This window comes from Eubalaena glacialis, chromosome 10, assembly GCF_028564815.1.
Source record: "Eubalaena glacialis isolate mEubGla1 chromosome 10, mEubGla1.1.hap2.+ XY, whole genome shotgun sequence".
NCBI lineage: Eukaryota > Metazoa > Chordata > Mammalia > Artiodactyla > Balaenidae > Eubalaena > Eubalaena glacialis.
This window is the reverse complement of record NC_083725.1, coordinates 116,552,240-116,577,732: the sequence shown is the minus strand read 5'-3', so window position 1 is coordinate 116,577,732 and position 25,493 is coordinate 116,552,240. Positions and strand designations below refer to the sequence as shown.

Below are 25,493 nucleotides of genomic sequence, written 5' to 3'. Positions count from 1 at the left end.
GCCACCTTTCCATACTTGTAACTTCTTTATCCAACAGTGAAAAATCACGTTCCTATTAATCTCAATATATTTACTCAATTTATCAAGCTAGAATACACAGGAAGTAGTTTCAGAGTTGTTAAACCTTATCTCTGCAAAGCAAACCTACTAACTAGATTTCAACATTTGTTTATAGTTCTTTTATTTAGGTAAACTTTACATACAATATAATGCACAAATCTTAAGTGTACAACTTGCAGAGTTTTGACAAATGCATATAACCAGGTAACTCATGCTCCATCAAGATACAGAACATTTCCATCATCCCAGAAAATTCCTAATTGCTTTTTTCTCAGTGAACACTTCTCAGAGGCAATCATTTAAAAGTTTTTTCATTAGTTTAGTTTCACTGTTCTTGAACTTTATATAAATGAAATCCATATACAGTGATTCTTTTGTGTGCATTTTCTTTCTCAGCATAATGTCTGTGAGATTAATGCACAGACATACCTCATTTTATTGTTTCACTTTATTGCACTTCACAGATACTGTATTTTTTTTACAAATTGAAGGTTTGTGGCAACCCTGCATGGAGCTAGTCTATTGGTGCCATTTTTCCAACAGCATTTGCTTACTTAGTGTCTGTGTCACATTTTGATAATTTTTGCAGTATTTCAAACTTTTTCATTATTATTATGTTACGGTGCTCTGTGATCAGTGATCTTTGATGTTATTGTACTACTGCAAAAAGATTATGACTAGCTGAAGGTTCAGATGATGGTTAGCATTTTTTAGTAATAAAGTATTTTTAAATTAAGGTATGTATATTTTTAGACATAATGCTGTTGCATACTTAATAGACTATGTATAGTGTAAACATAACTTTTATATGCACTGGGAAAGCAAAAAATTCGTGTGACTCGCTTTATTGAGTTTTTTTTTTATCAGAGTGGTCTGAAATTGAACTTGCAAAATATCCAAGGTATGCCTGTAATTCATTCCTTTTTATTCCTGACTAGCATTCCATTACATGTATACACCCAACTTATTTATCCATTCTCTTGTTGGACATTTGGATTTTTCCAGTTTTTGGCTATTTTTAATAAAGCTGCTATGAACAGCTGGTGTAAACTTGTTTTGGACAAACAGTTTCATTTCTCTTGGGTAAATACCTAGAAATGAAATTGATGGGTCATGGCATAGGTATATGTTTCACTTCATAAGAAACTGTCAAACAGTTTTCCAAAGTGGTTGTACCATTTTACACTCCCACCAGCATTATATCAGAAATCTGATTGTTCTACATCCTTGCTAACATCTGGCGTTTTTTAATTTTAGCTATTCTGGTGGATTGTGAATTTAATTTACAATCTCTGGTGACTGATGATGGTAAGCACTTCTTCATGTGCTTAATGGCCATTCAGATACTTTCTTTTGTGAAGTATCTATTCAAATCTTTGGCCCACTAAGAAAAAAAATAGATTTGGAACTGTCCCAACTTCTGGACTCCACACTCCCATTGCAGGGGGCCCATGTTCAATCCCTGGCCCGGAACTAGAGCCCGCATGCCGCAACTAAAAAGATCCCGCACGTGGCAACGAAGATCCCACATGCCGCAACTAAGACCCGGCGAGCCAAACACATAAATAAATAAATATTTTTTAAAAAGAAAGAAAAAAATAGCTTTATTGAGATACAATTCACATATCATACAATTCATCCATTTAACGTGTACAATTCAGTGGTTTGGGGGTATATTACATTATTAGTTTTTAAGTTGTGGTAAAATATACATATAACAAAATTTGCCATTTTAACTATCTTAAAGTATACAATTCAGTGTCACTAATTACACTCACAATGTTGTACAACCATCACCACTATCTATTTCTAAAACTTTTTCATCATCCCAAACAGAAACTCTGCGACGATTAAGCTGTAAGTCCCCATTCTCCCCCCCTCCCATCTCTGGTAACCTCTAATCCACTTTCTGTTTCTATGAATTTGCCTGTTCTAGATATTTCATATTAGTAGAATCACACATTATTTGTCCTTTGTGTCCGGCGTATTTCACTTAGCATAATGTTTTCAAGGTTAATCCATGTTGTAACACGTATCAGAACTTCATTCCTTTTCATAGCTGAATAATATTCATATATATATATATATCACAATTTGTTTATTCATTCATAAATTGATGGACACTGGGTTGCTTCCACCGTTGGGTTATTGTGAATGATACTGCAATGAACACTGGCGTACAAGTATCTATTTTAAATCCCTGCTTTCAACTCCTTTAGGCATATCCATAGGAGTGGAATTGTATGGCAATTCTATATTTAGCTTTTTGAGGGACTCCCAAACTTTCTTCCATGGTGGCTGAATTATTTTACATTCCCATCAACAATGTTCAAAGGTTCCAGTTTCACCACATACTTGTCAACATTTGTTATTTTCATTATTATTCTTTTTTTATTGAAGTATAGTTGACATACAATATTATATTAGTTTCAGGCATACAACATAGTGATTTGAATTTATACACATTACAAATTGACCACCACAATAAGTCTAGTAACATTCTGTCACCATACAAGGTTATTACAATATTACTGACTATATTTCCTATGCTGTGCATTACATTCCCGTGACTTATTTATCTTATAACTGGAAGTTTGTATCTCTTAATCCCCTTCACCTATTTCACCCAACTTCCCATTCTCCTCCCATAATCATCATCATCATCATCACTGTCTTCGTCATCACTGCTATCCTAGTAGGTGTGCAGTGTTTGGCCTGTTTTTGTTTTTGTTTTAATCAGGATGTCTTTTTTTTATTATTAAGTTTTAGAAGCTGTTTTTATATTATGGATATTATGGATAAAAGCCTGTTGCCAGACATGTTTTGCAAATATTTTCTCACAACTATGGTTAACATATTCACTTTCTTAATATCTTTTGATGAGCAAAAGTTTTTTATTTTGATGAAGTTTATCAATTTTTTTCTTTTATGGTTACTTATTTCTATGCCCTAAGATTTTGCCTACTTTTAGGTTAAAGGATATTCTCCTTTGTTTTCTTCAAGAATCTTCTTAGCTTTTATTTTTAGGTCTATCTTCCATTTCTAATTTTTGTGTGTGATCTGCAGTAGATGTCAAGGTTCATTTTTTTTCCTTATAGACATATGGTCATTCCAGCAACATTTGTTGAAAAGACTTTCTTTTCCTTGATGGATTGCTTTTGTGCCTTTATTTTTTAAAAAAAATCAAATAACCATATAAGTATGAGCCTGTTTCTGGCTCCTTTTCATTTCCATATATTTTTCTATTTTTAAAAAATTAATAACCCTTATTTTTTAGAGCAGTCTTGAGTGAAAAATTGAGGAAAAGTACAGAGAGTTCTCATATATCCATACTCCCATTTGTGGACTTAAGTTTTCAATTCATTTGGGTAAATACCAAGGAGCACGATTACTGGATCATATGTTAAGAATATGTTTACTTTCATAAGAAACTGCCAAACTGCCTTCCAAAGTGGCTGCAGCAATGAAAGAGAGTTCCTATTGCTCCACATCTTTATCAGCATTTGTTGCCAGTGTTGTCAATGGGTTTTGGCCATTCTAATAGGTGTGTAGTGGTATCTCGTTTTCATTTGCATGTCTCTAATGACATAATAATGTGGAGCATTTTTTCATATGCTTACTTGCCATCTGTATATCTTCTTTGGTGAGGTGCCTGTTCAAGTCTTCTGCTCATTTTTTAAAAACTGGATTGTTTTCTTATTGTTGAATTTTAAGAGATCTTTGTATATTTTGGATAACAGTCCTTTATCAGATATGTCTTTTGCAAATATTACCTTCCAGTCTGTGACTTGCCTTTTCATTCCCTTGAGATTGTCTTCCACGGAACAGAACTTTTTAATTTCAATGAGGCCCAGTTTATCAATTATTTCTTTCATGGATCATGCCTTTGATGTTGTATCTAAAAAGTCACCTTTATACCCAAGGTCATCTATGTTTTCTCCTATATTAATTTCTAGGAGTTTTATAGTTTTGTGTTTTACATTTAGGTTCATGATCCATTTTCATTGATTTTTATGAAGGTGTAACATCTGTGTCTAGATTCTTTTATTTATTTATTTATTTGCATGTGGATGTCCAGTTGTTCCAGTACCATTTGTTGAAAAATCTATCTTTGCTCCATTGTAATGCCTGTCCTCCTTTGTCAACGATCAGTTGACTATATTTATGTGGGCTCTCTATTCTTTCTGTTCTGGGCCCTGTTTCTGGGATCTCTATTCTGTTCCATCGATCTATTTGTCTATTTTTTCAACAACACCACACTGTCCTGATTACTGTAGCTTTATAAGTCTTGAAGTCACGTAGTATCAGTCCTCTGACTTTGTTCTCCTTTAATATTGAATTGGCTACTCTGAGTCTTTTGCCTCTCCATGTAAACTTCAGAATCATTTTGTTGATATTCACAAAATAATTTGCTGGAATTTTTATTTGGATTGCACTGGATCTATAGATCAAGTTGGGAAGAACTGACACCTTGACAATATTTAATCTTCCTATCCATAACATGGAACATCTCTCCATTTATTTAGTTCTTCTCTGATATATTTCATCAGAGCTTTATAGTTTTTCTCATATAGCTCTTATACATAGGTTTTGGGTTTTTGTGGGTTTTTTTTTTTTTGCTTTATATCTAAGTATTTTGTTTTTTATGGTGCTAATGTAAATGGTAATGTGTTTTCAATTTAAAATTCCACTTGTTCATTGCTTGCATATAGGAAACCAATTGACTTTTGTATACTATCCTTGTATCCTGCAAGCTTGTTATTGTTATAACTGCTTATCAGGTCATGTAAAATTTTTAACCAGTTTGTGAATTTCTACAGAAAGTCTGCTGATATTATGATTGTGTTGACTCCATAGATCAATTTGGGGAGAATGGACATCTTAGTAATATTGAACTTTCCAGTCTATAAACATGATATATCTCTCCATTTATTGTTTAATTTCTCTTGGCAATGTTTTATAGTTTTCAGCAAAGATCTTTTACTTTTTACATTAAATCTATCCCTATGTGTTTCATATTTTTTGATGCTATTATAAATGGAACTATTTTTAAATTTTATTTTCCAATTGTTAGCTGCTAGTATAAAAAAAATCTTTTGGAGGAATTCCCTGGTGGTCCAGTGGTTAGGACTTGGCATTTTCACTGCCAGGGCCTGGGTTCAATCCCTAGTCAGGGAACTAAGATCCCACAAGCCACATGGCGCAGCCAAAAACAAAAATCTTTTTGTATATTTACCATGTATCCTGTGACCTTGCTAAATTCACATATTTCTTCTAATATTTATTTTGTAGATTCCCTAGGATTTTGTACATTAAAAAAATTATATCATTTAAAAATAAAGACTGTTTTACTTCTGCCTTTCCAACTTCTATGCCTTGTACTTATTTTTCTTGCCTTGTTACATTGGCTAGAACCTCTACTATGATTTTTAAATGATATTCTTAAAGACCTTGTGAGATAAGAAAATTCTTACTCAAAGTGAAAAATAAAAAAATATACCATGCTGGGGACTTCCCTGGTGGCACAATGGTTAAGAATCCACCTGCCAATGCAGGGGACATGGGTTCGAGCCTGGTCCAGGAAGATCCCACATGCTGTGGAGCAACTAAGCCCGTGTGCCACAACTACTGAGCCTGTGCTCTAGAGCCCTCGAGCCACAACTACTGAGTCCACGTGCCTAGAGCCCGTGCTCCACAACAAGAGAAGCCACCGCAATGAGAAGCCCGTGCATCGCAACGAAGAGTAGCCCCTGCTCGCCGCAACTACAGAAAGCCCGCGCACAGCTATGAAGACCCAACGCAGCCAAAAATAAATAAATAAATTTATTAAAAAAAAAAAAAGAACATCCATAGTGATATTCTTGTATCAGTAGAGTATTAGAAGAAAATGAGATTTAGGAAATCATTACATTAGACCTATCATTCCATAGCCAACTGTGCATCTTGAAACAAAATGGCATTATAACAGAGAAACTGAATCTCAATGATTTGTACATCATAGTGTCAAGCCTAAAAATACAACTTACACAGTTATCTTAGTCCCTTTGGGCTGCTATAACAAAATAAGACAGATTGAATTGCTTATAAAGAACAGAAATTTATTTCTCACAGTTCTGGAGTCTGGAAGTCCAAGATCATACTGCCAGTATGGTCGGGTTCTGGGCTCTTTTTTGGATTACAAATTTCTCATTGTATTTTCATATGGCAGAAGAACCTGGAGAACTCTGTCAGTTCTTTTTTTATAAGGGCATTAATCCCATTTGTGAGGGCTCCACCCTCATGACTTAAGCACCTCCCAAAGGTCCCATCTCCTAATACCATCACATTGGCCATTAGGATTTCAACATGTGAATTTTAGGGGGACACAAACATTCAGACCATAGCACAGAGCTAATGGCTGAATTTATTTTAAACTTCATCTTAGAAGTTTTTCCCTAAAAACATGGAAAAAGTTCAGAAAAAAGAAAGTACAGATAGTAAACACTTATAAAAAGTTTCAAAAATATATGAATTAAAACTATATACCTGTTAATTAACTAGTAAATTGGCTAAAATAGTTTAAGTAATTGAAATTCCTAATGCTAGCAAAGTACAGGAAGTTAATATCCTCATATACAAATGCTACTATTACATGATACAACTTTCTAAAAAGCAATTTCAAGAGCCATAAAAATATAGACTTTAATCAACTTAAATCTACTTCAGGAAATTAGTCCTAAATTTTTCAATTAAGTAAAAAGCTATATGCATTAAGATACTCATCCCAGAGACATTAACATTAATTAGCACTTATTGAGAACTATGCACTCAGAATAACCACTATGCCACATGCATTATGTGTATTACCTGGTTTAATCCTCAAAACAGCTTTATGAGGTAGGTATTTTTCAAAAGATCAAATAACTTGCTCAAGGATACACAGTATGAGTTCTTAACCTCTACAATATATTGCTATTCATAGTAATGGGAAAAAAGAAAGAACAAGCCTAAAAGCCTAAAAATATAAAATGGTTACTTAATTTATGATACATCTTCTTATGGACAACTTATCCATTAAAAATAATGACTAGAAGACTGTCATAACATGAAAAATGCTGACACGTTAAGTGAAAAAAAAGTAGTAGGACAAAATTGTGTATATATTGTGATTACAACTATATTAAAAATACATGGGGGAAAAGTTTGTGAGAAGTTTTTTCCTTTTCCCTACTTTCCCCTAATTTTCTAAAATGGGCTATATTGCTTCTATAACAAAAAGTACCATTTAAAAATAATTTCTCTGATGATGGCAAAAGTTGAGATCCGGCTGTCTGTTGTTGTTTCCCAACAGACTCAGCAAACCAGTAATTATTTGGTTTTCTTGCCTTTAACCAGTGAATAAAGTAACAATAGTAATACCAAACATTTTAAAGAATGAGGCTAATTAAGCCAAAAGATGAAAAGTTCTTTGGCTGGCTCTGTGGCTTGATGTAATTAGTTAAATTGGCTAATTATTTCCACATTATAAAACAACCCCAGACATGCTTTAGAGAAGGAAATAGAAAGCAGGACATTATAATGGAGAATCAGCAACCTTTCAGAAACACTGTCAAATCTTCATTCACTCCCTCAAAAAGCAGAGAGACTAATGGCCATTGCTGCATATCCAGTTGGCTCGCCCAGCCAAGCAAGCCAGTCAACAAAGGTGTGGTCACTCAAGTACCTAACAAAGGAACATGCACCTGAGCCTCATACTACCCCAAACAAAAAGATGTAGATTGAAAATGGAGGAAGAAAAACATGATCATTCTTCCAAGCCTACACTTACCTCTTCACACAACCTCAACAACTCAACCACCAAAAATGATACAGGCTACAGATTTCTTCAACTTGTGGTATAAGCGTGAAGTGAGAAGTTGTCAAAGAAAGAGAGAAATTAATATCTATCCATTCATTGAGCATAAATAAAGAGTTGATTATCTGAAAAGTTAATACATAGTCAAACCTCTAGCAAAACAGAATACTGTATAGTAGACCAAAATACTATGGAATAGTGGTTAAGACATAGCCTCTGGAGCCAGTCTGTCTGGGTTCATATAACCCACTCAATCAGTTAATAGATTTGTGACTTTGAACAAGTTACTTAACCTTTTTGTGTTTAAAATGAAATGTTTGCTATTAGTGTTATCATTACCACCATCAAGAAAAAGAGAAGGCGCAAAAACAACATAAGAAACCCCAAAGAGATAAGAGTACAAATATTTTTAAATCATAAAGGAATACTATAGGACTTCCCTGGTGGTGCAGTGGTTAAGAATCTGCCTGCCAATGCAAGGGACATGGGTTCGATCCCTGGTCCGGGAAGATCCCACATGCCACAGAGCAACTAAGCCCATGTGCCACAACTACTGAGCCTGCACTCTAGAGCCTGCAAGCCACGACTACTGAGCCCACGTGCCGCTACTACTGAAGCCCACGCGCTCTAGGGCCCGCGTGCCACAACTACTGAGCCGGCATGCTGCAACTACTGAAGCTTGCGCACCTAGAGCCCGTGCTCTGCAACAAGAGAAGCCACCATAATGAGACGTCCCCACGCCACATCGAAGAGCAGCCCCCGCTCGCCGCAACTAGAGAAAGCCCACGTGCAGCAACAAAGACCCAACCAGCAGCCAAAAAAGAATAATAAAAAAAATTTTTTTAAAGAATACTATAAATAACTTCACATCAATTAATCTGAAAACTAAGATGAAATGCCGAACACATAGCAGGTGCTCAATAAATATGTACTGGATGAATGAATTAAAAGGAATAAGGGATAATGTATGTGTGTGTGTGTGTGTGTGCACATGCATTTTTTTTTTTAATATATATATACAGTTGACCCTTGAACAACACGCATTTGAACTGCGTGGGTCCACTTATATGCTGATTTTTTTTCAATAACTATAGTACCTGCGTTTTCATTTTACAGATCTTTAATTAAATGTGGGGAAAAGTTTGTGTCTGATTAGAGATCACAATATGTGAAATCAAAAGAACTAGGGTTTGAGTCCTGATTCTATCCAAACTGTTTCAACTTCCTGCCCTTGGGTGAGTCATTTATCAATTCATTTGTTTTTGAGGCAGAGATAACAGTAGCAGATTTTCGACTGTGTGGGGGGTCGGCAGCCCAACCCGCCATGTTGTTCAAGGATCAACTGTATTTCCAAAATTGACTCTAGGGGAAATAGAAAACTTAACAAGCCAAACATTATTAAAGAAAGCAAGTTGGTTATCAAAAATAATTCCTTCTTCACCTCCCACACCCCCAAAATACCAGGTTCAAATGATTTTTTTACAGGGTAATTTTACCAAATTTTCAGAGGACAGATACAAAAAGTTCGAGAACAGAAATGGATAAACCTACTCAACTCATTTTACAAAGCTAGTATAATCTTGATACCAAAATAAGACAAGGACAATATAAACCAATCTCACTAGGAATATAGATGCAAAAGTTAAATCCAGGATATATAACAATTATATAATGAAATTGTGATACAACCAGCAAGGGTGGTTTTATCAGAAAGTCTATCACCATAACTCATCATATTAATAGATTAAAGACTTAAAAAACCATATCATAATCCCAAAAGATGTAGAAAAAGCACTTTTGAAAATACAATACTCATTTATAACAAACACTACTGGCAAATTAAAAAGAGAAGAGAAATTCCTTAACCTAACAAGGAGCAAATATCAAAAACTATAGTAAAATCATACTTTATGGTAGAATTTTAAGTAATATCATTGAAGGAAGGCAAGACACAGATGCCTAATATCACCTGTGCTCTTCTACCCAATACTAATATTGTTCTAGCTAATGCAATATGACAAGGAAAAGAAATAAGCCATAAAAGAAGTGAAAATGAAAAGAAAAAAACGGTAAGAATTTAGAACTGCTTTGATTGTCCTTATAGAAGATCCAACAGAACCTACAGATAAATTATCAAAATTTATAACAGTTCGAGTCAGTAATATTGAAAAAATGAATACCACTCACAATAGCAATAAAAACTATAAGATATTAGGAATAAATACAACAAAAGATGTCTAGGACTTATGAAAAGAATTACGAAGTGTTAACATAAAAGAAGATCTAAATAGGAATGACGTCAGCAAGATGGCAGAAGAGCAAGTCTCAAGCCCTCACTCTCCCTTGGAGATACCAAACTTAACAACAATATCAAATTGCCTTTTTGAGAACTCTAGAAACCAACTAAGAGGTTGCAGCATGCCAGGCAAGCACAAAAAGGAGTCACTCCAAAGCAGGATCCAGGCTAAAGGAGCACCTTCCATCATAGGCATCCTAGCCTGGCATCCTAGCCTCATAGCAGAAGAAAAGGAGCTATGACCGAAAAACACACTGGGTCTTAAAGCTTCTCCTGGGAGGTGGTGCACATTACTTCCATTCACATTTCACTGGCCCAAGCAAGTTACATGGCCTAGCCCATAGGGAGAGAAGAAAATATTTCAAACAAATAATAAAATCTAGCAAAATGGCCTCTGGAGTCAGGCAGGCTTCGGCTTTACTAGCCAGGTGCTCTTGGGAAAGTCCCTTATTCTCTAGAATCTATATACTGGAGATTATAGGGCCTACCTCCCAGTTGTGACAATTAAAATTAAATAACATTTTTTTTAAGAAAAAGAAGATCTAAGTAAATGATAAAGTATATCAACTCACAGAAACACTTAATACTATAAAAATGCTAATTGCTACCAAATTAACACACAAATTCTGAATAATAACAATCAAGATCACAATAAGATTTTTCATGGAACTTAACTAACTATAAAATTCATAGGCGGGACTTCCCTGGTGGCGCAGTGGTTGGGAATCCGCCTGCCAATGCAGGAGACACGGGTTCGAGCCCTGGTCCGGGAAGATACCACATGCCACGGAGCAACTAAGCCCGTGCGCCACAACTACTGAGCCTGCGCTCTAGAGCCCGGGAGCCACAACTACTGAGCCCACGTGCCACAAATACTGAAGCCCACGTGCCTAGGGCCCGTGCTCCGCAACAAGAGAAGCCACCGCAATAAGAAGCCCGCGCACCACAAAGAGTAGCCCCCGCCCGCCTCAACTAGAGAAAGCCCGCGCGCAGCAACGAAGACCCAAAGCAGCCAAAAATAAATAAATTTTTAAAAAAATTCATAAGCAAGATAATGGTTTTAAAAACCAAAGGCAATTCTGTAAAAAAATAAGGAGGGGGGATTTGCCCTATCATACAACAAGATTAATTCTAAAGCTTTAGGAAATAAGACTCTATGATACCGGCCTAGGGACAGACATAAAGACTAGAGCACCCAGAAACAGACCCAAGCATATATAGAGCCCTAGTTTATGAAAGAATAATAACACAAATTATTGGGGAAAGGAAAAGATTTAAATTAGATTCCTAACTTGTATCATAAATAAACATAAACTCTAGATTAATTATAATTATAATAATAATTAAATATAATTTTAAAACTTTAGAACTACTAAAAGAACTATTTAAAAGAATATCATGACTTCAGTGTAAAAAAGAATGGTCTCAAATCAATGATTACAGCTTCCACTTTAAGAAACTAGAAACAGAAAAGCAAAAGAGATCCAAAGCAAGCAGAAGAAAGGAAAGAATAAAAGATCAGAGTGAAAATCAATGAAATAGAATACAACAGAAAGAATATGGTTCTAGCGAGACTGATTAAAGAAAGAGAAAGTGAGAAAGTAAGAGAGAACGAATATAAATCACCAACATCAGGAGTGAGAGAGGTGATATTGCTAGAGATTCTACAAGTGTTGGAAGGATAATAAGGGTATATTATGAACAATTTTATGCCAATAAATTTAACAACTTAGATGAAATGGACAAATTCCTTGAAAGGTACAAACTACCCACACTTACTCGAAAAAACAAAATAATCTGAATAGCCCTATAATTATCAAAGAAATTGAATTTGTAGTTAAAATATTTCCCACAAAGGAAAAATCAGGCCCGGATGGCTTCCTTTGATGAATTGTACCAAATATTTAAGGAAGAAATAATACCTTCCACAGAAATTCTTCTAGACAATTGAAGAACAGAGAATACATCCTAACTCATTTTATAAAGTCAGCATTACTGATACCAAAATAAGACAAAGTCATTACAAGAAAAGAAAACTACAAATATCTCTTATGAACACAAATGGAAAAATTATTTTTTAAATGTCAGCAAATCGGGCTTCTCTGGTGGCGCAGTGGTTAAGAATCTGCCTGCCAATGCAAGGGACACGGGTTCGAGCCCTGGTCCGGGAAGATTCCACATGCTGTGGAGCAACTAAGCCCGTGCACCACAACTACTGAACCTGCGCTCTAGAGCCCGCGAGCCACAACTACTGAGCTTGCGAGCCACAACTGCTGAAGCCCATGTGCCTAGAGCCTGTGCTCCACAACAAGAGAAGCCACCGCAATGAGAAGCCCACACACCGCAACGAAGAGTTGCCCCCACTCGCCGCAACTAGAGAAAGCCTGTGCGCAGCAACAAAGACCCAACACAGCCAAAAATAAAAATAAACAAAATAAATAAATTTATTTTTTAAAGTTTTTTAAATAAATAAATAAAATGTCAGCAAATCAAATCCAACAATACATAAAAAGGATACATAATGCATCATGGCCAACTGGGATTTATCCCAGAAATGCAAAGTTGGTTTAACATTTGAAAATCAATGTAATTCACCATATTAACAGCCTAAAAAAGAAAAATCATATGATCTTCTCAATAAATGCATAAAAACATTCGATAAAATCCAACATCCATTCCTAATAAAAACTCTCAGCAAGCCAGGACTAAAAGAGAACTTCCTCAAACCAATAAAGGGCATATTTAAATATTAAAGAAACAAAAGAAGACAAATTCATTTATTTTAACTTCTCTTGATCTTCAGTCAATCTTCTCTTTATAAAATCTTGCCATGTGTTACGCAAATTTAGCAGCAAGAGACTATTTAGAATGTATCAAAAGCGTGAGGGTTAAGTGTGGACTCACAGGATAACCAATGACCTAAGTCCCCAAACTCTTCCCTTACTTCTAAACTTAATATCGGAGACTGAGGTAAGTCTCAGTTTCCTCATCCCTGAAACAGAAATGGTGATAACTTATGTCTGACCTATCTCTCGAGAATGAGGTCATGTCTACAAAACAAGCTCCCAGGAGAAAAAGTGTTAGATAAGTAGTGAGATTTGGAGTTGTTGATCTTGTAAGATATAAAATAATAGATTTTAAATTTTTGATTATGAGAATCTCAGACTTTAAAAATATATATTAAGTCAGACATCCAAGAGTTCACCATTGTGAGTTTTTCACTCAACGTTGAGCAAGCCTGGACACATCAATCTCTCTAATGTATGAAAAGCACAACTCCTGACTTCCATTCCCAACGAATTAACAAAAGGGACAAAACTAAATATTTTTCTTTTTAAATCTCCCTGATGCCATTTTGGAGGCAAAAGCTGAACTATCATAACTATGTAACCATACATCAACAGCAAAACTGTCTTCCCCACTTTCAAGGGTTGGTATTCCTATCTAGTCTTTTGAAGAAAACAAAGGTTGTAAATTTTCTTACTTGGGAAAAATACATGAACGTTTTTTTAAATGATTGGCCAAACTGTATTTTAGTAAAGAGTTAAATTATGTCAATAAACATGGGAATGAGGAGATATTTAAAATAAGATTAAAAAACAAGTAAAAATAATATGACTAGGAGAGACAAAAAAAACAGTGAAATAAGGTATTGAGTATATACCTATATATATATGGCTTTTTTCATATTCCTCCATCTCATCACTCTCTTCTACCCTTTCTTTTCCTTCTTTTCTTCACTAAAGTACAGACATGTTAGGAAGTAGCTTCTAGATCTGGGCAAGAAGGACAAGCTAAAACTATCCCGTTTCACCAAATAGATATTTATGATAGAATTAGTTCTACATAAATAGATAACAAATGAATATGTAAATGGATTTCTACATAAATGGATAACTATATGATGCAGAATAGTAGTACATATGTTAATATAAAGGAATGAGAATTTTTAAACACATAAGAATTTATCTATCTTAATGAGCATCATCCTTCAAAGTGCAGAAGATTATTCTAATTGACAGAGGACCTCAAATCGTGTCTGAGGTGTTTTATTCTAATAAGCAATTGGGAGTCATTATGGGAGGAACATAAAGCTGTGTTTAAATTAATATATAATTTAATAAATAATAATTCTACACTATAAAAGCAGAATTAACCAAAAATTCAATTACATTAGATAATGGAGAAAAGAAAAGGAGAAGCCTCCCCTTCCCCTCAAAAAAAGCCAAAAATTTTAAGCCTGGAGAATTATGAAAATGTTAGTATCACTGAAAGGAATGGAGATTACACAGCAAGTTAGTTTAAGAAAATGAACCCTATTTTAGACATGTTGCACATGATATTCCAGAGGAACCCTCAAATGGAATAGTCCAATTGACAATCAAAGCTGGAAACACATTAGAGATAGAGACAAAAATATGTCTCATCAACATAGAAATGATAGTTAAAGCCTTAAAAGTAGAAGATATCTGAAGTAAACGTAGAATAATGGTGCAGAATAATAAAGGGAAGAAAGGCATATTGGTGACTGAACTTTAGGGAATATCCTCTGTGTTACCAAAGAAGCACTATGGTACTTATCACACTGTATTTTATTTTCAGAGGTACCTCTCACTATAACTTTCTTGTGGCAAGGTAGAGGTTCAATAAAGGTTTACTGGACAAAAGTTCAAACAGTTAGGGACCACAGACAAAAGAAAACTTAAAAAGAACATAAACCGTTAGAGAGGTAGAAAAACAGGGAGATTATCCTGGTCATCATTTATTAATCCAGCATAAATAAAACACCCAGAAATATGAGCCTGTTTGTATAGGAACTGATCTGAAGTGGTCCAGATCCAGAGAAAAAGTACCTTGATACAACTCTGATAGAATAGATTGAAGAGTAAAGAAAACTGAAGCTGGATGGCTCTACAACAGTACAGTTCCCCTAAAGAGAGGGCAGACCTCTTTTTAGGCACTGAGAGAAATCAACTGAGCAATGAAGAGGATGACATAGCTAACAAACTGAATTCAGAGGCGTATTAATTTTGTACAGATACGTAATTCCTTAGCACTGGGAAATCTGATGGTTAATGAATCAGCCACCAGAGACTTCCTGATGAAGTTAATTAAATAGTGTAAAGATTTGTGAATGGACCAATTTAAAGCAGTTTGCTAATAATGTTATAGGAATGCTAAATAAATAACAATAGTAATAAAGGCATAATTAATGGTACGTAAGTCAGGGAGCTAAGGAATTCAAATCTTAGTCTTGGACAGTTTCCTTTGTGAGCTTCACTGAGTCATTTTTGTTACTAATTAGTAAGAATAAATAGCATTATTGAGTGGAAGTTAATATCATGAGCCCTAACAGCTAGAGAGAAGACAGGCTAAAGTTGGCTACTAAATGTGATTGACTATGAGCAAATGACTCAATTTTTATTGTGTATTTGATGTGCACTACTTCCTCTTTGTACAAAAAGTTAGCCACCTCCACTTCATCACAAGGATATGAAAATAGACTAAATAAATATGCACAAAATTGCTTTGAGCTTTTAAAATAACAAATTAAAACTAAGTCAACATGACACAAACTGTCTAAAGTTTGTATTAGCATAATAAATAGGTGGTTATTCCATAAACTATACTCAATACCTTCTCCCTAGTATTAACAATGATAATAAAACCATTTCCTTGTACTTACATGGCTTTTCACTTTTTTCAAAGCACTTTCACAAATATTAGTCAAAGAAGCAGCACTACGTATGATCTAACCACTCATTGTGCAGTTTAGGTTTAAGTTGCAGGAAATATTCCTATCTCCTCCCTAGAGTTAATAACATATTCCCTTTTATTTTTATGAATTTTCATTTCTTTCAAAGCACTTTCACACATTTAACTGGAGCAGTGGCATTAAGAATGCCTTTCCACTCTTTGCATCATCTCAATGGCATAATCCAAAAAGAAAGCGAACTAAAGATTGATAGACTAGATGATTTTGAGGCAGTCAACTCATGATTCTTAAAGTTGAATTCAGATTTTCTAAAAGTCTTAGAATTGCAGCAAACTCTCCAGGACAGTAAGCTGATTCACTTTCTTCCAGGCATAGGCTTTGGGAGGCAGTATAATTAGATGATTAAGATATCTTAAATACGGCACTAAGGGGAGAAACCAAATCTTTCATGTTCACCACTGTAACCCCTCTGTGCCAAGCACAAAGCTCAGCACACAGTAAATGCTCAATAAATCATCATTTTGATTATTACTACAGGGAGAACATTCTACCCAAGCTCCCAAAGAACATCTGTTATGGAGCTAAGAACAAAAATCTCTATTTTTTGTTTTATTACTTTTCCTCCACAATTACTGCTTTTAAATGTGTGCACAGCAAGCAGAATCTAAACAAATTAGGACCACAGAGCAAAAAGCTGAGGTTTATTAAGAATCCAGTGTACAGACAGCTGGAAGGTAGATTCAGAGGGCCAAGACAATTTCATAGGCGAAAGGGAATACACCTGATGACCCTTAAATTAACAAGCAAGCACTTTTAAATCCCCATGCTTAAACCAAAAATTACTTCAAATAAGAAGTTTCAAAAGGTAGAATTGTTTCCTATATGTTTATGTCTTTAGTCTTTCATATTGTGAGTTGCAAAAAAATAGTTTCTTCTTTTCTTTGATAAGACCAAGATAAAGGAAGGTACTTTGGTTTATGCAGCAATTGAGTTGCTGGAAATTTGGGTATAAATTAAAATTTTAAATTGATTGTATTTTAAAAAGCATTAAGGGACTTCTCTGGTGGCGCAGTGGTTGGGAGTCCGCCTGCCAATGCAGGGGACATGGGTTCGAGCCCTAGTTCGGAAGGATCCCACATGCTGCAGAGCAACTAAGCCCATGCTCCACAACTACTGCTACCCGCGTGCCACAACTACTGAAGCCCACATGCCCAGAGCCCGTGCTCTGCAATAAGAGAAGCCACTGCAATGAGAAGCCCGTGCACTGCAACGAAGAGTAGCCCCTGCTCGCCGCAACTAGAGAAAGCCCGCGTGCAGCAAAGAACACCCAATGCAGCCAAAAATAAATAAATTAATTTAAAAAAAAAAAAAAGCATTAAGAAACTCTGCTATTTAAAAAAGTCCAATGGTAATACATTTCACAAACATTTACTTTATAACATTATACCCTTCTAATGTAGCTTTTTGATTGTTTCTATATTTAATATATAGCATATTTTCATAAAGCAGTGACAAACATAAGTCAAAAAAACCCCACCACAGTTAATTAACTATACTCCAATATAAAATAAAAAGTTAAAAAAAACCCACCACAGTCTACTTATATTCCAGGTTTAGTTGGGGAAAGTTTCTTTTAAAAAATTGTTTTGTAAAATTTGTTAATTAACCACTCATTAGGAAAAGACAGACCCATTAGATAATATTTACAAGCCACACAACCATAAAAGATAAAAATGAAAGCACAATGGTTCTCAAATCATTTTGGTCTCCTTAAAATAATGTATGTATGTCCTTTGGTTTTAGATTATTCTCAAATCAAAGGAAAGAAGAACTTCTAAAACTAAGGTCACTGAAAACTCCTAAACCATAAACCTTGGCATGTGGAAAACAGTATTAATACCAGCCAAAATCTTTTATAGTAAAAGCATTCTCCATATATTATTTCTTTGAGGTAGATGGGAACAAATACTTTAGTAAAAATTGTATTTTACATCTGGGAAAATTCTGCCTGAGGTTGTATAGAGAGTATTCAGAGAAGCTACAGTGACCTAGGTATCTTGGCTTAGGTCTATACAATTTTCCTGTATCTGTACAATTTTATAGATCATATTTCAGCAGGATTTTCAGATAAATTACAGGATAAACTGCTGCATGGAACATGCAAATATACTAAAAAAGTATTCATTGTTTACCTGAAATTCAAAGTTAAGTGAGTGTCCAGTATTTTTATTTGCTAAATCTGACAACTCTATCTTTCAGCATATGTTAAGTTTGTTTCAGAAAATACTAAATTTATTGACAGGAAGAGATTTAATCTTGTGGAAGTTGGGTAATTCTTTACCTTTTAGGAACTTCTTGAGGACCAAACCGCCAAAAATGCTTCCTGCAGAAGCAACTGTAAGAAACAGAATACAAAGAAGTACCATAAATAAAGCAATTCAATGGATTTCATCTAAAGAATCATATGGGAGCCTGAAATCACTGTTTATAGATACAGAACATTAAAAGATGGTCACTACTAATGAATTCAGTAAAAATGGAGGCACCAAAGAATTATTATGAGGCTACAACTGTTCAGGGGCAGAATAACTTCTTAGAGATGAGAACCAAATAGCAACTCTTTTTACCTATATTAAACACCAGGGCTGCCTCTTTGGATATTACTATTCCCGATAGAAAAGGATCATAGGAAGACCACGGACTGTTGCTAGTAACCAGAGTATATCGTGCCAATAACTCATATTCCAGTATGAGATTCAATTAAAATTTTGGGCCTTTCTTTTAACCAATTTACTCTTTAGTAAATTTATTCTTTACTAGACTGTCAGGTAAGAACTATCTGTACCTAGAGTTCTAAATCTGAACATTCGGGCACTTAGAGCAATAATTCTTCAGGGAAAGAGGGTAAGGGAGGAAGCAGGCACCTAAGAGGGGGGAAAAGATCAGAATCACCTGGAGGCTTTTTTCCCAAATAGAACATGCCTTCCCCCAGAGTGATGCGACCCCGTGGTTAAGAATCTAAGAATCACTGCCACAAGAACCAATGGAAATGTGTCTATCCCTCAAGAAATATGTATTCTTCAGGCAGGAAAAAAAGGTTGAGAAACACTGATCTAGGGTGAGAGGCAATACCATTCTCTAAATGTGTGCTGTCCAATACAGTAGCTACTAGCTACATGAGGCTATTTAAATCTAAATTATATCAAATGAGAAACTCCGTTCCTCAGTCACACTAGCCACATTTCAAGTGTTCAATAGCCAAGTGTGGCTAACGGCTACGATATTGAACAGCATAAAGAACATTTCCATCATCACAAAAAGTTCTATCAGATAGCATTGCTCTAGATCTCCAGATTTTGAATGATTCTGGATAAATGATACATATTTCAAAAGGCTTGAGCCCAGGTAGCATAGAATATTTAACAAAAACAATCTTTTTTTTTTTTTTTAAACTTAGTGTTCCTCACAGGTATACACTGATTCTGACCTAAAGGAGTGGGTGATTGTGATTGGGACAGGGATGGAAGGTGGTAGCAGGCCGACACCAGTGATTAGTGAGGAGCTAGAATATCAACAAGAAACAAACCACAAACTGTATGTCTCACAGTGTGTCCATGATGTTTCTCAACTGCATATATCACACTGTTCCAACAACCTTTCTTAGTTTTAACAAGTATCATATCAACAGTTGTTGAAAATGGGTCACTTTGGGTGAACATGTGCAGGGAGAGCAATCATTCTGCCTGCTCCACACCCAACCCAGCCCCAAATTTTCAGCTATGCTTCTAATCTTTCTGATATTAAATAAAGTGCTACCCTTCAAATGCAAAGATGACAGAACACATATTTTTAAAGCAACAGCATTCCCCCAAATTCTCTTTATAGAACAGAAGATGATTTTTAAAAAAGCTACGAGGTCAAATATGTTTGGGAAATGCTATATACTACCCATTTTTAAAGATTCACAGTCCGTGCTTGCATATTAAAGGTTCTGAGAAGATCTAAAGTAACAAAACTCATTTGATTTTAACCAGCATTCCTCAAGTTTAGATGACTGCATAACTCCTTTCTCGTAATTTATATAAACATCCTGTAGCACACATTTTGGGAAACACTGCAGTAAATAGTATTTGTTAAAGCCTTCAACAATTACTGATAGGAAAAACTATTGGGTTGGCAAAAAATTTCCTTCAGTTTTTAAGTAAAAATAAAAGACACTTTTCATTTTACCAAGAACTTTATTGAACAACGTATTCACCGTTTTGTTCCACTACCTTCTGCCACTTTTCAGGCAACTTCATAATTCCATCTTCCCAAAACTTTTTATCTTTTTGAGCAAAGAACTGGGCCAGGTGCCTTTCACAGTCTTCAAGGGAATTGAAATTCTTCCATTAAGAGAATTCTGTAAAGACCGAAATAAATGGAAAACCGAACGTGCAATGTCTGGTGAATACAACGGATGAATCACAACTTCCCAGCCAAGCTGTACAGTTTTCATCTGGTCATCAAAGAAACATGCGGTCTTGCATTATCCTGATGGAAGATTATGCATTTTCTGTTGACTAATTCCGGACGCTTTTCAGAGTGCTGCTTTCAGTTGGTCTAACTGGGAGCAGTACTTGTTGGAATTAATTGTTTGGTTTTCTGGAAGGAGCTCATAATAGAGGACTCCCTTCCAATCCCACCATATACACAACATCACCTTCTTTGTATGAAGACCAGCCTTTGGGTGTGGTTGATGGTGGTTCATTTCGCTTGCCCCACGATCTCTTCCATTCCACATTATTGTACAGTACCCACTTTTCATCTCCTGTCACAATTTGTTTTAAAAATGGAACGTAACATTCGTTACATTTAAGTAGAGAATCACATGTGGAAATACGGTCAAGAAGGTTTTTTTCGCTTAACTTATGTGGAACCCAAACATCAATGTAATTAACATAACCAAGCTGGTGCAAATGGTTTTTTTTTTTTAATTTTATTTATTTTTGGCTGCGTTGGGTCTTCGTTGCTGCGTGCGGGCTTATTGCAGTGGCTTCTCTTGTTGCAGAGCATGGGCTATTTGCACGCGGGCTTCAGTAGTTGCGGCACATGGGCCCTAGAGTGCGTGGGCTCAGTAGTTGCAGCTCGCGGGCTCTAGAATGCAGATTCAGTAGTTGTGTGTGGCGCACGAGCTTAGCTGCTCAGTGGCATGTAGGATCTTCCCAGACCAGGGATTGAATCCATGTCCCCTGCATTGGCAGGCGGATTCTTAACCACTGCGCCACCAGGGAAGTCCTGCAAATGACTTTCAACACTTGATTTGGATATTTTGAGTATGTCGGCTATCTCCCGTGTAGTATAATGTTGATTGTTCTCAATTAATGTCTCGATTTGATACCTATCAACTTCAACAGGTCTGCCCAACCGTGGAGCATCGTCCAGTGAGAAATCTCCAGCACGAAACTCCGCAAACCACTTTTGACACATTCAATCAGTCACAGCACCTTCTCCATACACTGCACAAATTTTTTTTTTTGCGTTTCAGTTGTGTTTTTACCTTTCTTGACATAATAAAGCATAATATGTTGAAAATGTTGCTTTTTTCTTCCATCTTCGATATTAAAATGGCTACACAAAAATTCACCAATTTTGATAAGTTTTTTTAAAATGCACGCTGATATGACAGCTGTCACAATACAATCTAACAAAATTGTTTTGAATGAAGTTAAAGACAACTAAACACTACTAGAGCCATCTTACAGAAAAAACCAAACAAACCTTTTGGCCAACCTAATATATAGTCATCTCTCAGCTTCTCACAGATGGATCATTCCAGCAACAAAATTTTCTGGTTTGTTGTGAGTTGCATTTTGTGCCTCTAAAAGAGATTTTGAAGAACTAAGGCCCATTACTTGTGAATATGACCTTACGTGGAAATAGGGTCTTCATAAATGTCATCAAGATGAAGTCATACTGGGTTAGAGTGGCCCTAAATCCAATTGGTGTCCTTATAAGAAGGCCATGTGAAGACACAAACACAAGGGAGGACATTACATGTAGACAGAGACAGAAATTGGAGCAATACATCTACAAGTCAAGAAACACCAAGGGCTTGCTGGCAACTACCAGAAGCTAGGAGAGAGATAAGGAATAGATTTCTCCCTCAGAGCCTCCAGAAGGAACCAACCCTGCTGAGATCCTGATTGTGGGTTTCCGGCCTTCATAACTGTGAGAGAATAAATTTACTTTGTTTTAAGCCACCCGGTTTGTGATACTTTGTTACAGCAGCCCCAGGTTTAGTTCCCAGCCCTAGCCCAATGACACCAATCCACACTTTCAGGTAAAGATGACAGATTGAACATACACATCTACTTTTACTCCCTCCTGAAATCTCAATAAAATGGAAAAGGAGTATTTTTTAAAGGAATAAACCCATAAAGATAGAGATAAGAGAGAAAGATTATTATAATAATATTATAGAAACAGAAAAGCAGAAGGACTAGTGGGAAAGGATTTCGGACTCAAGACCTGAAAAATTGAATTATAAGCCAAAAAAAGGAAAGGTGAAGAAACGACACCAATTATACAACAAAATCCCCAAAGACTCAAAAATGGCAGTATTAGGAACCTCTGGAAGTAGGAGTGGGAGCCAAAATACGGAGAGTCAGCTGAAAAAATGAATTTAAGAAGTAGTCAGATCTTTAGATTCCCTTCTCCACTCAGCCTTCTAAGGACTGGCCCTCCCTAACCTTGGTGAGGGGTTGGGGAGAGGTTATTCTTTGAAAAGATAGAAGCATGGGTCTCTGGGCTGGGAACTAAAGTTGTACTAAAAACAAACGGATTGAGTGAACATAAACATTGAATGCTAAGATACAACCCCCCCCCACTCCCCCCACCCCAATCCCTCAATCCCAGAATGCTGGCAATCTGGCTTTTTATCCACCTGGTGAAAGACTCTGAACATATGCATAGAAAAATCTAGAAGACTATATATTGAATGTTAATAATTATCTCAAGAGGTGGGATTACTGAAGAGTCTCATTTTCCATAATATATGTTTCTGTAATGTTATAATGTTTAATGACAAGCACGTATCGCCTTTCCTCCTGTCAAAAAAATAATAAAAGTAATAAAGAGACAATATGCAGAAGAGAAAGGCCCCTTATACTAGACGGGCTGAAGAGGTCCATTAGGCTCAAAATGTCTACGGAATTCAGTTTCTTGCCAAAAGCTATTGTGGCTCAAGTCCCTTTGAGTGAAATCAACCCTGCCACCTTGAGCACAGTTTACTGGATCAGAATCAATGCACAAGCTAAGAGAACCATATGCAGACCACTATCACCCTAGCCATGTAACTAACCACCTCTCTCACGAATGGTGGGAACTCTGTCCAATCAGAGTGGAGCAAACCAAACTATCATACCCCTCTTGAGGATGTTTACTGCTAGGTAAACAAAGAGAAGACAGGTCATTCCAGTTCAGGTGAGAAAATGTCTTGTAGAGCCTAAAGTACTATCCAGTCTCAACTGGGACTCAGGGTGACTCCTCTAAGGCTGATGGGACAACTTCATTCCAAAGTATTCTTCAATAAACCTACACACACACACACACACACACACACACCCAAAAAACAGTCAGGCAAAAAAGTTATCACTTCACAAGTTCAAGAAAATTGTGTCAGGGCCACTCAATGCATCAGCTTTCCAAGAGTACAGGCAAAAATGATGAGAGTAAGAGCCAAATGGAAGAGATATATATTTTCAAATTAACTGCAAGTTAGGATTATCAAAGTATGCACCATTCATCATTTAATTTCTTTTTTTTTCTGGCTCTTTTCCAACTACCAAAGGCTGGACATGAACAAAAGAGGATACAAAATTCAATGTAATATAATTTAGCTATGAAAAAGGAGGTTAAAACCAAGAGCAAGAGTTAGATTGTTTCTGAGCAATCTAAACTTAAACCAGTAAGATAAATAATCCTGTGATAAGTCATCCTACTCACCTTTCCTGTATGACAGATTTGTAAATCTATCACCAGATACTTATTTCATAATCACTTAAGTTTAATTATGGAACAACTCTGGATTAATAACATAATAAAAGATTATGACTAATTGAAATTTTTAAATAAACTATAACATAAATCATGACAAAACAAAGATAGAAATCAATATTTTTTCTTCCTCCACTTACTAGTTGTTACACAATGAAGAGTATTTGCCTGGTGCTTAGAATTTAATGCTTCTATGGAAATCACCAGCTCTCCTTCTAGCAATGCTCCCTTTGATATTCTTGCTGTTTCACACCTCCAGTGAATAATTAAATATTTCAGTATCTGAAAAGGGCACAATTCAAAGAAAACACAACCTTCTTTAAAAAATCATGGTAATAATAAACTTGTATGACACAGTTAAATTAATAATTCTCATTTCCAAAAACTAATATTCTTGCTTGCAAAATGTCAGATTTACAATTGTTAAGAACAAAGCATTCTGTCTAAACAGAAGAAACAGCTAGGTGAGTGACATAAAAAAGGAGACAGCGAAATTCAACACAATGTCCAAGACAGGAAATGGAGACAAAAAATTGCTTTATTCAAAGGATAAGTTCATCTGGAAATAATAATTTGAAAAAATTAAGTGGGAGTTTGTTTTTCCTGTTTTTTTCCTTCTCCCTAAATATAAGCCAACATGAAGATTATGAATAAGAATGGCATCTGCTTGTGAATCACCTTTACCTTTCATTAAATCAACACTTCTGAGGGTCAGAATACTAGTTAAGAGCACTGGCTCCAGAAGCAGACGCCTGGGTTTGAATCCCTGATGAGCCAAACACTAGCATGTGACCTTGCGCAAATTACTTAAACTTCCCTGTACCTCAGCTTCCTCATTTATAAAAATGAGGACAAATCTACCACATACAGCAGCTGCTGAATGTAAACAAAACAATATGTGCAAAATGTTTAACACAGTGCCTGGTATATAGTAAATGCTTAATAAATATTAGCTATTATTTCTAACAAATTCATCTGCACACAATATTTTAAGTTAAACAGGTCTCCACGATATCTTGGTAAAACATTCAATCTTGATGAGACAATTTCAAAATAAAATATATTGTATTTAATTTCCATTACTATTTATGAAAGTAGACTCTCACTTCCACACTGAGGTACCATAGCGAAAAATATTACCCCCCCCCCCCACTTTCTTTTTAAAGGCAGGGAGATCCCAGCATGAGAACTTGGGAACTAAGATCCCAATTTGTACCAGTTTGTAAGAAAGGTTTCCAGGCATTTCTACAGTCTAACACTTTCCTTCACACATCCTCTGACTTACTGTGCTCCCTCTGTTCAGATTTTCCCGCAGTTTCTTTATCCACAATGAGAGAGCAGTTGGGAAGAGAACATCAGCCTGTAAGTCAGAAGCTCTGGGTTCTATGCTAGGTTCTGTCATCTGTAAAATCTAAACCTCCAACTCTCTCTGATAACAAAGAAGGCAGGAAGACTGGGAGAACTCGAGGTGCCTTCAGGTCAACCCCTTGTGGCCTCTGGTCCTATTTCACCTGTCTAGTAGTTACGTACTAGTAGTTAATCTGTCTAAT

At 35.8% G+C, this 25,493-nt stretch overlaps 1 protein-coding gene and 1 non-coding gene across 2 annotated transcripts in view; one reads left to right on the top strand and one right to left on the bottom strand.

The window, feature by feature from the left end:
• Positions 1-25,493, bottom strand: part of TOP6BL (TOP6B like initiator of meiotic double strand breaks) — a 91,768-nt gene extending 66,275 nt beyond the window's left edge. Inside the window, exons 1-3 of the mRNA XM_061202128.1 lie at positions 25,229-25,493; positions 24,084-24,225; positions 18,248-18,301 (exon numbers count right to left, since the gene is read on the bottom strand). Coding sequence (XP_061058111.1) covers positions 18,248-18,301; positions 24,084-24,225; positions 25,229-25,345 — 313 coding nt within the window. The 5' untranslated portion in view covers positions 25,346-25,493. The remainder of the gene's footprint in view (positions 1-18,247; positions 18,302-24,083; positions 24,226-25,228) is intronic.
• On the top strand, positions 5,167-5,238 carry TRNAE-UUC (transfer RNA glutamic acid (anticodon UUC)). Its single transcript has one exon. It is a non-coding gene; the product is annotated as a tRNA-Glu (tRNA).